This window comes from Equus asinus, chromosome 27 (genome assembly GCF_041296235.1).
Source record: "Equus asinus isolate D_3611 breed Donkey chromosome 27, EquAss-T2T_v2, whole genome shotgun sequence".
NCBI classification, from domain to species: domain Eukaryota; kingdom Metazoa; phylum Chordata; class Mammalia; order Perissodactyla; family Equidae; genus Equus; species Equus asinus.
Genome location: NC_091816.1, coordinates 35,959,292 through 35,974,713, shown reverse-complemented (window position 1 = coordinate 35,974,713; position 15,422 = coordinate 35,959,292). Strand labels below are relative to the sequence as shown.

Genomic DNA, 15,422 nt, shown 5'->3' with positions numbered 1-15,422 from the left:
CAAACTGTATAAGCCTAGAAGCAACAACAGAAATTTTTCCAAATTCACTGGAATTAAAATAAAAGTTAAGAGTGTGTATGTTTCTTTAAATATCTGAGATAATGGCTTCCTGAGAAAATAAGCAATATATAAAATATCATCTTAAAATTGACTCTGGACCTTTAATCTGGAAGACTGAAGAATCATCTTTTAGGTATAAATGGTCTTTTCATTACTATTTGAAAGATCATTTCTGCATGGACAGACAACATGGATATAAAAAAATTAAGCAGTAAAAGTTTTTGGTAAATGACAAGTTACTAAGCTAAGGGTAATTCTTGGCTGACCTAACCTGGAATCCCAATGTAGTAACAACTTTATTCTGTGACCCTTGCTGCCTCTAACTGGTTTCCGCGTAACCACAGTTACCATTGCAACTACGTCTTCACTTTTCTTAGGTGCCCTTTCAACTCAGAGAGGAACTGAAAATATTAATTCCACAGATCAAAGAGCACCAGCATTAAAGGAATTCTCTATATAAATCCCCCCTAAAGACTGATGGAATGAAATGCCAGCTGGTATATTTCACTTAAAAATACAAAACTGTATCTTCTTCTTTTCTTTTTTGTTGGCTTATTTTAAAAATCCCCTGCCAGTTAAAGATGCTTACACAGTTTTAAACAGCTCATAATATTTTACCCTGTAAAAAATCATAATAGTTGTTTTCATATCCCTAAATGAAGTAAGCATAATTTCAAACAAAATCACTTGTATAATTACTGAGCTATGACAACCATTCAGCTGTTTGGTAACAGGAAGAAAAAGGTAATGTTCCCTCGTCCTCACAGCTAACTAGCTAGTGAAAGTATTGGCTAATGACACCAGTGTCCAGATGTGAAAGATCACTACTGACTTTCTGCAATCAAACGCTCCCATCGGATATGCCCTCTGTAGAGAAGGCACAATAATTATGCAAGAGTTAGAGACCACTTCATGAGGATGGAGCCTTGAAGACCAGTCCTTTCTTAATTTACTGATCCGACATCTCATAATGTGTGCAATGCTCACACCAAAGGCATATTTTGTATTTGATAAATGATGGAATTAAGAATTCAGCTGAGATGATCAATATAAGGGCTCCTTTAAAGGCTCAGAGTGAATCAGGAAAAACCCAAGCCATGACATTCTCTTCTTACGTGCAATTTATTATGGTGATAGCATGAAGTGGAAAATGAACTCAGAAAATTGCACTTGGTGTATAGAACCTATTGGTAACTTAGTAAGCATTCCTAGTTATTGACAGCTAACTAAATATTCCCATACTCTGTTTTGGGTAGCATTGAAATACTGCGAAGTTTCATGTTATCCATTTCCCTTACATTTTAGATATCTAAAGCTATCTTTTTATAGAAATAGTTATAAAAGCTCCACTTTTAAAAAATGTTTTTTTCCAGCTCTTCTCTAATTGATGAATCAATCATTAAAAGCAAATGGAAACACTATTTAAAGAAAGAATGATGACAGCTTCAGGGTTTCTAAATGTTGCCAAACTGAGAAACTTTCAGATTTTAACTGAACAAAGTATGTTCTACAGTGAGGGACACCAGCCAGGAGACAGGTTATGACTCACTGATTTCCTTTCTTCCCTTCACACCTACAAGGGTGTTGATTGCTTTCCACAGATGGGAAGAAAACTAGGACTGTGGGCTGAGCTAAACATCTAGAGCTGTGCTGTCCACTATGGTAGGCACTGGCCACATATACCTCCTGAGCACTTGAAATGTGGCTTCTCTGAGCTGAGATATGCTATAAGTATACAATGCACACTGGGTTTCCAAGACACAGGAGAGAGAGAGAGAAAGAATGTAAAACATCTTCTTAACATCTTCATATTGGCTCTATGTTAAAATGTAATATTTTCAATATATCGGGTTAAATAAAATGTTATTAAAATTAATTTCACCAGTTTCTTCTACTTTTTAAATCTAACTACCAGATACTATAAAATTAAATATGCTGGATCAGCCTACAGATGAGTTAACGCATTTGGCCATTCATCTCTACAAGCAATTGGTTCGGTCATGTTACATGGTGATTTCTTGATGGTCTGTAGGACTCTGTCTTCCAGACTAGAGGGAGGGATGTTCCTGCTGGCTTTGAAGAAGGAAGATGCCTCCTGGTAAGAGGGCCATGTGCCTAGAGGGACAGCACAGGATAGGAAAAGGGAGTTGACTGTGGAAGTGGAGGACAGGTTTCTTACTTAACCATGATAATTACAGATGAATCTTTTCCAGCCCAGAAATTGGAGTATTCATGTACACACACTTCCACCATTTTATTCGTCCATATTGCTTACAACTAAAGTCCTACACTGATAAACAAATGCCAAGGACGTAAGAGAGGGCTGAGTGATTTCCTAACTCATTTGCCCTCCTCACTCATAGAAAGCTGCAGATGACATAGGGAAGCAAAAAAATTGTGACATTTATTCCATCTCTCTTTCTTACATAGTACACCCCTTGACAGAGACTGCCATTTTCCCTTAATATCTATTCTCCTTTTCTTCCACAGAAATATAATTATTTGCTGTATATTTGACCACCCAGACTAAAAACTGATTTCTAAGTCTCACAGCAAGGTTAGAACATTTGACTGGATTTGGGCCAATGGGATTGAGCAGAAATGCATGTGATGGTTTCTGGGAACGCTCCTTAGGATACAGGTGCAACACCTCTCCCTGTTTCTTCTAGCCTTCCTCCATCCTATCGCTTGAGATTTGTATACCCAAATTGGACCATGAGGGTGGGGGTCTGACCACAGGTAGGACAGGGTGAGTTTTGAGAAAATTTTCATCCCTGAAACAGAGCTGCCATCCTCATCCTGTGCTACCTAATTCTGAACATTTTCATGAGAGAGAAATCCACTTCCATTTGGTATAAGCTTCTTTTGGGTTTGGATTTCTGTCATCTAATTTTTATCATCTAATTCTAAACAGTATATCTCAAATCCTCCTATTCAGGAAATTTCAGGACTTTCTATTTAAATTTGTCTTTTGTTTAATGCTTCACTACTCCAAATATATGAAAATATATATTTCTTTAAACTTTAAGTTTTAAAAAATATTGTCTGTTATAGTTCCCCAGACACAGTCTGTTCTAGTTAAGGATGTAGATTTGATACATACATCTTCTATGAAAATGCTTTCTTTAGAATTATTTCCATCTACTATATGTCATTATTTCAGAAAGTTGAAAGTAATAAGTTGAACAAGAACTAAAGAATTCCTCTATGGAAATGAAGGTATATCTAATTTAAGCAGAACATCTGGATCATCAGCCGAGAGGAGAAAAGAGGAGCTGAATAAAGTTGAGCGCTCTTCGCTTGGATGTGAAAGAGAGAGGTGCACGTGGGACCGTGGTGGTGAGACTTTCACGGAAAACCAAACCAAGCAAACCAAACAACAAACAAAGGTCCTGTGGGAGAGCCTTTCCCTTCTAAAATGAGACCAAGTAGGACGTGGGAATCTGTGAGGACAGGAAGTTGGAACACTCCTAAATATCTCTGAGGGCGAGTGGTTGGTGGCAAGGGGGACGGAGGACACTGCTCCACCTTTACCTGAATGGTGAGGAGACAAACACCTCTGAGTGTGTGATACCAATTCGGGTTATAAATTGGAGCCTGGATACTTAGCACGAGTTTTGAGTGTAAAATGGGATCCAAGGCAAAAAAGGAAAAGTTACAGATTGATAAATAAGGATGAAATAATATCCTACACACGTTTTTCCTTTATGTTACTCTAAAATATCAATTTAAAATGGATGCATATTTACTAGTTTTGTCTAGTTTGGACTATGAAAATAATGACATATATTTCTGATATAGAAGAACAAGAAAAACATTAAAGAATAAAAGCATATATTTTTTTTTTTTGCTTAGGGGAAAATAATACTTGTGTCTTAGTCCCCATCTATGACTATGACTGGGGCCATTATACATCACCACCGCTTGGCAGGAAAATCAACTTTTCTAGGGTTCCTTTGAAATCCTAATAATGTCACTTTTTAGTTTTAGATGATGTACAAAGCAGACTAGTGATAAAAAGCAGACGGACACATTCATTCTCGTTTCCTTGATCAGATATTGGGCTTCTCTGCAAAGGGTTTTGGGTTCACAGGAAACAGCCCCTGCAGCAAGATCACACACCCGCTCTGCCCTCAGGATGCAGACAGACTTTACAACACTGTTTCCTACATGTGAAACGTACGAGTGGTTATAGTTAAGGGGTACAATATAGTAAATCCTGCAATATAGTGTTTTTATCTTAGACAAAGCTAGCAATACATCTGGTAACTACTTCATTTCTCAGGCTCTAACTAACTCTGTTTAAAATAAAATTTTATGAGTTCATTCACCTTAAAAAGACTATAAGGAGGGATAAGATATTTTTATATATGAAACTTTCCTTTTTATTCCTTGGTCAACTTAGTGCTTTTTTTCCCTTTCTTCAAAAGTAGCAATTTGCATAAATGATTTTATGGCCAAAATGCAAAGAAAAAAAAGGGAGAGAAAAATCTAGTTTCTTTTAATTTTATTAATTTTTCCATACTAATACAGCCATAACAATTTTCTGCTGGGCTTGCTATGGTTTCCACAGTTCTGGTAGGATGGTTCACATACTTTATAGAAGTGACAAATCAATGCTTTGACCTTTTTGAAGAAGATGATGATAATGCAATATTTTGTTCTGCTAACGATGTAAGAGATTAGTTTAAAATAATTTGTTGATAATGACGTGGAATCATGTTAACAAACTCCTTTTCACACTGAAACCATCAAAACTCAAGAATTCAACCTCATAAGCATTGAAAGGTGAGGATTTTTAGATTTGTAGGGGTGTGCACAAAGTTTTCCAAAGGGTCTGGTTATGTAACATATTTTCAGACATATGCAATTCTGTGTGCATATGTATATAGAGAGGGGGAGATGGACACCAAGTTATACTGAGTATGTGTGTGTGAGTTTGAATGATTAGATGCAGTCATACGTTTCTTGAAATTTAAAAACCACAAATATCCTTGTAAATGTTTGCCTCCCAACAAATTTCAAGGAAATATTTCTTTTTACCCATATCACTATGAAAACATACATTATTACTGAGTTCTGCCCGGTCTCTGCACAATGGTTTGCACTTAAATCTCACTGTGTATTCATAAAGAGATGCCAACTCTGATGAAGGAGAGAAACCGGGCGATGACTCCATTGTGCCCACCTTACCTCTGCAAATGGGCCGATGGTCGCTCCACGCGGCCAGGGTCTCCGTGACTCTCTGACAGGTGATGCTCTTGGATCCCTGGAGCACGTAATTGTCCTCACAGGAGAACTGTACATTTGCACCAACCCTAAGCAATTACAAAACAGAAAACAACCCGAATTATTCATGGAAGACTTCTTAAAAAAACAAATCATCACAGTGCTGCTACTGTGTTGAGCTGTCAAAACAACGTCAAACATTAAGCAATTCATTAGCGACAATTCATAGCTACAACCCTGCAGTGTAGCGCAGGTTATAGAGTCACAAGACCCAGGCTCAAATTTCATTTCTGCCTGCTTCATAGCTAAATAAATACATGAACCTTCACTTATCCTCTTTAAAGCAGAGGTAACAACAATGGTGACCTGACCGTGTGTTGTGGCTTAAGTGAGCACACTTACGCAGAACTATGTACCCTGAAAACAAGACCAAGTTGGATGTCATTCTGTGTGAGTAAATACTGCATAAAAACAAGGACTGAAAAACCCAGGTTAAGACAGTGTCTCAGTGCAAGGAAGGCAAGTGCTGTGTGATTCCACGGACACGTGGAATCTGAAAGAGTCAAATTCGTAATGTCAAGGACTGGAACGGTGGTATCAGGGGCTGGGGGGAGGGGAAAAGGAGCATTATTAATCAACAGGCATAAAGTTTCAGTAATAAGATGAATCAGCTTTAAGGATCTGATGTACAACATTGTAACCTGTAGTCAACAATGTAGTCCACTTAAAATGTGTTAAGAAGATAGTTCTCATGTAAGTCTTCTTATCACAACAAAATTTTAAAAAATTGCTCCCAATGAAGAGGAAAAGAATATCTCAGTCAAGAATCTATACTACTCTCACAAACATTAATTCTATTCAGAAGGAGGTCAGTGATATTATATTTCAGAAACACAGCCTACAAGAAAAGAATCATTTGCTTTAGAAAACAGCAATCCATCCAGCCTAGAGTTAGATGAAAAATGGCTTTGGCTTCAGAGCATCCTCTGAAAACATGAAGCTCTAAGGTGGTAGGAAGTAAGAGAACATTGTTGCAGAATAACAATTTAACAAGTGCATAAGAAAATGCGAGAGGCATACATCAGGTTTGAAGACACTCAATTACTTCTTCTAGCCTGACGTCTGGCACTGAGTTGAGCGTAGTATTATTTCACTATCTGACAAGCCCATTGTTACAAGAGGAAATTCTACTTGTGTTTTCCATTTGGCAAGCCCTGAGGTTGATACTGAAGAATATAGGAGTGAAAGAGAGTCTTCGGGAGAAAAGATTCACAGTTGCCCATGTGTATGGATAAGGTTAGTAATAGATAAAAGATATGGGGAAAAAACCAAATGTTTCTTTTCCTGCTTATTAAAAAATTCTCATCTGCAATGTCAGAGTGAATATTACTGAAGTATCATGACACCAGCAACTCCCACACTTCTATATAACACTCTCTGGGGCTGGTTGTAGATGGCTGCGAAAATCATCAAATCAGGGTCAAGCCAATTTGAAAAATTCTAGATTAAACAAAATTAAATACCTTTCTTTTCTAAAAGGCCTCTCAGCTTTTAAAATTTTATATGTAAAAATTTATCTATCCAGGAAGCCCTGTTTCACCAAGTGTCCAGGGCAACTAGAATTCTACGGAACTAATTTTGAGCAACACTTCATTATGGGCACATAATACACATTATTTTTGAAAGAGAAAAATGTAAAAAGCAAAACATAGACATAATTCTAATTTTCACTGTTCTAACAGTCATTTAAGACAGCCATACTTTCTAGATACACCCTTCCATGATTTCTGTTCACCAGCCCTTGTTTAACCCTCTGGAGCCACACTGAATAAATGAACTACATTTAAGAATTTTGTTTTAAAAACAACTATTGCACTATCTCTGTGGTCTCTATTCCAGGTCTCTATCTTCAGTTCTTTTCTATTTACCTAAATTTCAGTTTTCTTATTTTTCATCATTCTTTCAAAACATTTTTATTGAACATCTACTATGTGCCAGACTCTATTCTAGGTACCAAAGATGCAGAGGCTAATGAGACGGACGAAGTCTCAGTCTCGTGGAGATAACAGTCTAGCTCAGGGAGGGAAAAAATAAATAAATCCAACAAGAAGAAAAATGAAAGTATCCTAAGAACTCTGAAGAAAATAAGCCAAATAATATGATAAATAAAAGGTTAAGGAGACTGGTAGTTTGAGAGTATGTCAACAAGCCGAGATGCTAATATTTTATATAATATTCCAGTTATGGTCAAATATAAAGGAGGAAAAGTGGATTACTGCTTCCATTTCACAACCACTCTCCTTCATGACAGCATCCTATCATTCATTAGCTATGATGGGGTGCACTGCACTCCAACAAAACCCCAAGCTTCTTCATACACGCTTTCCCACACATCCAATCAAGTTCCTGTAGGTATTCTTAGTGAATTGTATTCTGTTTTGAGGTCAAGAATATTACCACTCGGGCCGGCCCCATGACCAAGTGGTTAAGTTCAAGTGCTCTGCTTCAGCGGCCCAGGGTTTCACCGGTTCAGATCCTCAGTGTGGACCTAGCACCGCTCATCAAGCCATGCTGAGGCAGTGTCCTGAATGGCAGAACTAGAAGGATTTACAACTAGGATTACAAGTATGCACTGAGGGGCTCTGGGGAGAAGAAGAAGAAAAAAAAGCTTGGCAACAGATGTTAGCTCAGGTCCAATCCTTAAAAAAAAGAAAAAATCACCACTTAATATCAGACCACTCTTTGACTACTGGATCTCATTTCTGGGAATATAATACATATTTGTCATTCAAAATACAAAAAATATGGCCAGAGTTGTTTTTTGGAAGCCATGAAAGTCTCCAATAATAGAACCATGGTTGACAAAATTGTTTCAGATATATCTGAAAGAAGACAATGTTACTACATAAAAGGCCAGCATAAAAAATATGGAGTAATATAAGAAAGAATAAAGCTTGAAACAAAATTGTATGCACCCCAGATCACAATGATCTGTATATCTATATCTATCATCTCAGGAAGAATAGGCACAAAATTATACTTAGAGTGGGAATATCCTGATACACACACTTTGCTTCTCTATTCCAATAACTGTATTACTTCTGGTTTTATTATTTTATAATTTAAATTTAAAACAATCTTTTAAAATCCTACTGGTAAAAATATCTTAGTTTGCAGGTTGGAAAACAGAGCCACGGATGGGTAAACTCACTCCCAACAGCTGAGACGAGGAGTCGTCTCTGTGATCTGATGGATCAGGTCGATGACCCCATTTCTCCCTTGTTATTTCAAGCTTTTGCTTTGGTTTTATCTATCACACGAATCAGTTCATTAAAATTCATGCACACTTTCAACTTCAAATGTATAATAAACTACGTTTTCATTTATGATTTAGGATTTGATTTTATGATGACTGTGTTTGCAGTTACACGTATAACATTAGGAAATCTATTCTGGTTTTCTGGAAAATACTCTTAGAACAAAATTCCAGAAAAAAAAAACAACAGTTTTTTAGTACCTTCTCATTTATTTATTTATTTATTTATTTATTTATTTGAGGAAGATTAGCCCTGAGCTAACTGCTGCCAATCCTCCTCTTTTTGCTGAGGAAGACTGGCCCTGAGCTAACATCCATGCCCATCTTCCTCTACTTCATATGTGGGACACCTGCCACAGCATAGCATGCCAAGTGGTGCCATGTCCACACCTGGGATCCGAACCGGTGAACCCCAGGCTGACAAAGTAGAACGTGCCAACTTAACTGCTGCACCACCAGGCCAGCCCAAGTACCTTCCCATCTATAAGTGCATTTAGAAGACTTTAGATTAACTATGTTGTACAATTTCAACAATTTTTACTAGTTGGAAACTGTAAGAAATCTTATTTTGTGTGAGATCAAGATATACTATATATAGACAATAAATATCCAAATGGCAAAATTTAAGTTAAACAGTTAAAGAAGCATGATTTTGTGTTTTAAAATGAAGAGAGAAAACCACATTCTTTGCTTCTTTTGTGCTCAGTGATTCTGAAAAGCTCATCACTCAACTTTCAAATTCTAATGACCTTTCATTTGTCACCATCTACTTGACTTTCCACTACAGTCTGAAGAGCCTTTCTAGGTGAATGAACTATTTCTAAATACGGTTTAGTTGCAAAATGAGCTGTTTCTAAATACGGTTTTCCCCGAAAACGGCTATTTGTGCACTTACTTAAGATTGGTACTATGACTATTTCTGGGGAAAAAAAGAAACCTGAAGTGACTTAAAGTTGAAGCTAGGATCTAAAGTAGGATGTGGGTTGATTTAGCTGTGACACCTAACTCTCCATTAATCAACAGAGATTACACCAACCAACCTGGCTGCTGCATAGAAACATCCCCCCTCTGTCCTCAACCCACACTGGTCCGCAGCTCTTGAATCCATTGAAGCAACCAATGCCCAACGGAGTGTTTTCTATATGGATAGATAGATTGATGGATTGATAGAGACAGACAGATAGATAAATAGACAAATAGACAGATAGATAGATGTCTGCATCTTTGATTTTTAAAAAAACCCAATTCAAACAGCACACTTAAAGAACCAAAAATATAAAGGAATAAATATCATTTTTAGACCCCACAGGTGGACATTTAAACATTTTTCATCTGCAGCAAATAAGAGAAATACGTTATATTATACTGTTTCACTCTTAAGCAAGAGAAAACAAAAATTAAGAGCAAAAAACAGTTTTTTAGAACTAAGGTCAGGATTTGCCATATTTGTCCTATAAAATTAACATAGATGACATGGGGAAAGAATATCTGGAACCACACTTTACCAAAGCTCTAGAATATTTGCTTAAATGAACTACTTTCTTGAGAAGAACAAGGGCCACGTGGCATGATGGTCTGTGAAGGGTTAAATGATGTGCCCGTGTGTGTGCCTGTGGGCGTCTGTACTGTGCATGTGTGCTTGTGTGTGTGCAGGCATGACTATGCACACCTGTACTTGTTCTCCCATATTTTACTCACACTCAGGACCTTGGTTCTGGCAGAGCACAGGTTAAAATCACAGGCTTCTAAATTCAAAAGTGTGGTCCAGGTGTTAGTCATGAAATACATTTAAAGGAGATGTGACAGAGCACCTCTCCCCATTCCTCACTCCTCACTGTAACAAGTAAACACAAAACAAAACAAAACTGCAAGCTGGCGCGGGGGTGAAGGTAGAGATCTGGCAGAGACGCGAACAAGCTGGGGTGAGGGCTGCGGAAACGCAGGCCCTGTCTTCCCTGCCACACCTTGGACCAAGAAACAACTTGAGGTGAGGAGCTAAACCCAGCTAGGCCTCTCCCCAGGGCTGTGTGCCGGCAACCAGGGGGAATACAGGATTCGTCCTTATTTCCCGGCTGTGACGTCTGGAGATGCCTCCCTGTCTTACGGCGCCGGCGCTGTAAAGAAGAAATGCCAGCGGGGCGAGCCGGAGGCTAAGGTCCAGCCCCTGCAGCCTTGAAGGGGCACAGAGGGTCATCCTCAAGTGCTCGTTCCCCTTGAAGGCTGCCTGTGGTTGACAGACAGGCAGCCACAGACCTGGGTCCGCCTCGCAGCAGGACGAGGATGTGCGCCCGCTAGAGGCGCAGGGAAGGTCAAGACAGCCGGCCTGGGGGCATGGACACAAGGAGAAGTCGCTCCTGCTCCCACCGTGGCTGGGACAGCCTTGCCTTAGGCTCCGGCATTGAACTTGGTAAAGATAGGGGGAAGGGAAGGAAATAACTGACCTTAAGCCTAACGGCGAGAGAAATCACTGATTTTAACAACGTAGAGTGAATAAATAAAATATTCGGACTCAGACAAAATGGAGATCTTGAAAAAGAAATTAATTACTGTCCCAGTACAAACAAGATGACATTTTGCACATCGGAATTCATGGGTCTGTAGTTCAACCTCTTATACCCATTTTAGCTTACTTTGCAAATAATATTACTCTTCTCAGCCTATACAGGTCTCCTCTTATCTTTGCCATCTCAGCTTCTCCCTGTCTCCCTCTCCTCCTCTCTCTCTCTCTTTCATTTTTCTCTCTCCTCCTCTTCCTCTTCCTGCTTTTATTTATTTTTTGTGTGTGTGAGGAAGATTGGCCCTGAACTAACATCTGTTGTCAGTCTTCCTCTTTTCTTTTTTCTCCCCGAAGCCCGGGTATAGTTGCATATCCTCCTTGTAAGTACTTCTAGTTGTTCCCTGTGGGATGCCACCACAGCATGGCCTGACAAGCAGTGTGTAGGTCCCTGCCCAGGATCCAAACCAGCGAACCCTGGGCCACCAAAGTGGAGCACAGGAACTTAACTGCTCTGTCATGGGACCTGCCCCCAACTTCTTTTTTTTTTTTATAAAGATTTTATTTTTTCTTTTTTCTCCCCAAAGCCTCCCAGTACATAGTTGTATATTCTTGGTTGTGGGTCCTTCTAGTTGTGGCATGTGGAACGCCACCTCAGCATGGCCTGATGAGCGGTGCCATGTCCTGGCCCAGGATTCGAACTGGTGAAACACTGGTCCACCGCAGCGGAGGGCGCCAACTTAACCATTTGGCCACCAGGCCGGCCCCCCCACTTTTTTTTTTATCATTAAAAAAAATTGTTTACCTCTCATAAATAGAATTAGTTATACAGGTAGTTTCCGGAGGAAGGTGCTAAAAAATTTCCTGAAAACTGTATTAGGAAGAATTTAAAGGTATTTTTCTAACTTCAGAAGAAAAAAGTGACATTGGATCCAAGAAAAGAAATGAGAGGAAAACCTGTCAGGAACACTTCTAGGATTCTTCAACATCTTTCGAACATCTAGACTGAAGTCTTAATCCTACACATAAAACATCCCCAGTGCCTTAAACGGTGCCTGGCATGTCATAGGCACTCAATAAATAAATGTTGAATGAATGAATAAAGAAAAGTCACTTTCCTGACTCTATCTATGTCAATCTGTCCATAAGATGGACTGAGAAATAATGACAGCAAAGAAACCCAAATACTCTTCACCTTCTGCTGTTGGCCTGATTATACCTCACCTATGTTGGTTCAACAACTGTTTATGGTCAGCCTTTTATGCAGTCGGCACCATGCAAGTCCTAAGGATGTATTGATGAGCTACTGGGGGCAAGAGATATCTCACCAGTTTTTGGACAATGAGTCAAACACATATAAATTGCTATGGGGAAAACAACTGATTTTTCCTTTGTGAAAAGATGAGAAAAAGTTACTGCCAGAAATTGAAATTCAGGTTGGGTCTTGAAAGATCCATAGAATTGATTTACTTTTTTCAGAATGAATCTATGTGTTCTAGACTGAAAACCCACCATAGAAAGCCCTGCTGGTATCAAAGTTGGTGTTTCGTTCAGGGAATTGCAAATAGCCTGGTTCATCCAGAACAGTATTTTCCAGTTGCTATTCCAAAGACCCCAGCAGGTGCCCTGCTCCTTCTTGCTCCAGATTTTTCCCCCTTAGACACAATGACTTTGATTTCCTCCCCTTCTCTCCTCCTCCTTTCTCCCTCTTTGAGGTACAAAACTAGTTCTTTTATTGTTCCATTGTATGTTTCCTTTGAGACATATTCACCTAAAGCACAGAAATACAGAGAGCACCAGGCTGGGAAAAGAAGCCACACAGAGAGGCAGGGACCAGGAACAAAACTCTCTGAGGGAATGCATTGTGTTTTATTCACTTGAAATCGCTCACAGCTTCTAGCACAGTTTATTGAGCTCCTAATATCCCTGCAATAAGTATCTGGAATGAATAGACAGGACAAACCAGGAGACAAAGGCATGAATTCAGATCATCTCCTAAATGGACAACAAGCCACTGCAGTGGAAGGCTGTAGGGAGCCAAAACCCAACAGCATAAGGGTGAAACCCACCCCACATCCATCTTGCAAGTGCATCTTTGTGATCATCCGCCTATATCTGGGAGTAAGTTGTTTTAGACAACATCACTGATTCTCTAATAAAGGAGTCCTTATTCCACTTGGAAAGAAACTTAGATACCTAACTAGAGGGTCTCTATTAACTGAAAGACACGGTTCTAGTAAACGAGACTGGAAAGGCTACGAAGACAATTGGTGGTCAAGCAGCCACTCTCTCCCAGGACGTCGTCAAATGGCATGGTTTGCACAGCCTTCCAGACGATGCCATCATCAGAGAGATAAATGTGCAGCTGCTGTGAATATTGCAATGCCTTTTATTACCCTTTTGATTTTCACACCTAGTGTGTCATTTCTGGGTCATTTTTTCTTTTTATAGCGACAGATTTTAGACTCATCTCCTCAAGCCTTAAGGCAATTTAGCACCGCTAAAAATGCATTAAAGAGTAGATGGATCTCTCTTGCCCAAGGAAAGAAAAGAAACTAATATTTCACATGACTTTTAGATACTGTATGTTAACAATAGTACAACAAAGACACCTAAGAGAGATGGTACTTCAAGGGCGTAAGCAACAATAAGGCCTACGAAAGGGGCTTCAAATGACCAGCGATCTTCAAGCTGTGACCAGCTCTCGCAAGCCGGGTATCCAGAGAAATGTGTGAATTTTCCCGTGAGGAAATTTAATTGAAATCTTCTGCATATAAGTTCACGGGAATCTGCTGTTTACCCAACAGGAGGACATCTTTGTCTGACAGCGCAGAAAAATGAAATCCTCCCATCCACCACCCACCTATTGATACAGAGGCAGAATCCGTTTCTATTACGAATGACACATTTCGGGAAGGAACAGGAGGCAGGGATGAGGGCTCTGGGAGGAGCTGGTCATCCCCACGGCAGAGCTTTCCCGCCTCAGCTGCATCTATTCATAAGTCCAGAGGCAGAAGCTGGTTTCCCCATTCCTGACAGTCCCCAGGGCCCGGGATCTCGGCCTCTAGGCCTTGTTTCTGCTTGAGATTAGAAGCCAAAGGAGACCTTGAAGATTCTGGGCCAGGACATGTTTTATTGGCTCTTCTTTTACCTCTCAGCTTGAGTGAGAAACCAGGGAGAAGAGTCAGAGGCGGAGGTGGGGAGGGGAGGAAGGGGAGAGAGAACCAGCCACCTGTGGGAGCCGCACCTTGCTCATGCGAGGGAGCAGGACTGGAGAGTGGGAGAAACCAGCTGCAGAAATGAGTCTGTTTTATCTGAGGAACAGGCCCAGCCAGGGGCAGGGAGCTAACCAGGCTCAGAAAGGAGGCAAGGAGACAAGTATCATTAACATTAACCACTGTCTTAGTGAGAAGTGCTCAGCCAGGTGCCGGCAGTAAGTCAACACAGTAGGTGCCTCTCTCCATTCTGGAGATGAGAAAAAGGAGATTCAGAGGGTCCCGTGCTCAAGAGCTTGCAATCCATGGATTCAAACTGTCTTCGTTTTTTACTCTGAAACGTATCACGTACATCTGTGATTGATCACTGGGCAACTGCAAATATGCAGAAGCCGTACAGCAAATATTTTCCTCTAGCCTTGTATCTACGCTGTGCAAAACCTTCCGACGTTCTGACATCCTTCACTGGTGTTACAACAAGCTGATTGACCGACAATCACAAGATCCAGGCCTGAGAAGGGTAATCCAAGCCTGATAGAATAATAACAGCAACAGAGGAGCGGGCGCGGGAGAGGAAAACACTCCTGTCCGTCAGTATCAAAAAGAAGTCGTCCAGAGATGATCATATTATCACAGCGTTTCTCTCACAGGTGAGTGTACACACACACACACATACACACAGTGGTCATAAACTATCAGATCCAGGAGTAAGATTAGAGTCATTGTAAAGGTATGAAGACTCCAATCGCCCCTGTATTGAAGCTGACGGAAGGACAGCAGGTGCTCAGCACACAAGGATGTTCTGGAATTCATTTGCACGTCTCCCCTCCCCATTGCCCCATCTGTCCCCCTGCCTTGTTTTCTCGAATAGCTTGCTCTCTTCCTGTGGTCATGAAGCCCCATCCCAGGTGCTGCTGCCGACTGCAGCCATGAGTCTGGGAGCCCTACAGGATATCGACTGACAGAATGGAGCCGCCTCACCCGCATGCTGGCTGGACCAAGCTTGCCGGGGCTCTGGGTTCTGCAGCAGCTGCCTGAAACTGTGGGGAAGTAGATGCACTGTGGGGGCAGACCTTGACCTGTGGGACGCTGGGGCTGAGAGGGGTGA

At 40.4% G+C, this 15,422-nt stretch overlaps 1 protein-coding gene across 2 annotated transcripts in view; it reads right to left on the bottom strand.

Moving 5' to 3' along the window:
* Positions 1–15,422, bottom strand: part of CSMD1 (CUB and Sushi multiple domains 1) — a 1,835,848-nt gene that overhangs the window by 541,364 nt on the left and 1,279,062 nt on the right. For both annotated transcript variants that reach the window (XM_044760557.2, XM_070499942.1), the window contains one exon: positions 5,254–5,378. In XM_044760557.2, the coding sequence (XP_044616492.1) occupies positions 5,254–5,378 (125 nt within the window). The remainder of the gene's footprint in view (positions 1–5,253; positions 5,379–15,422) is intronic.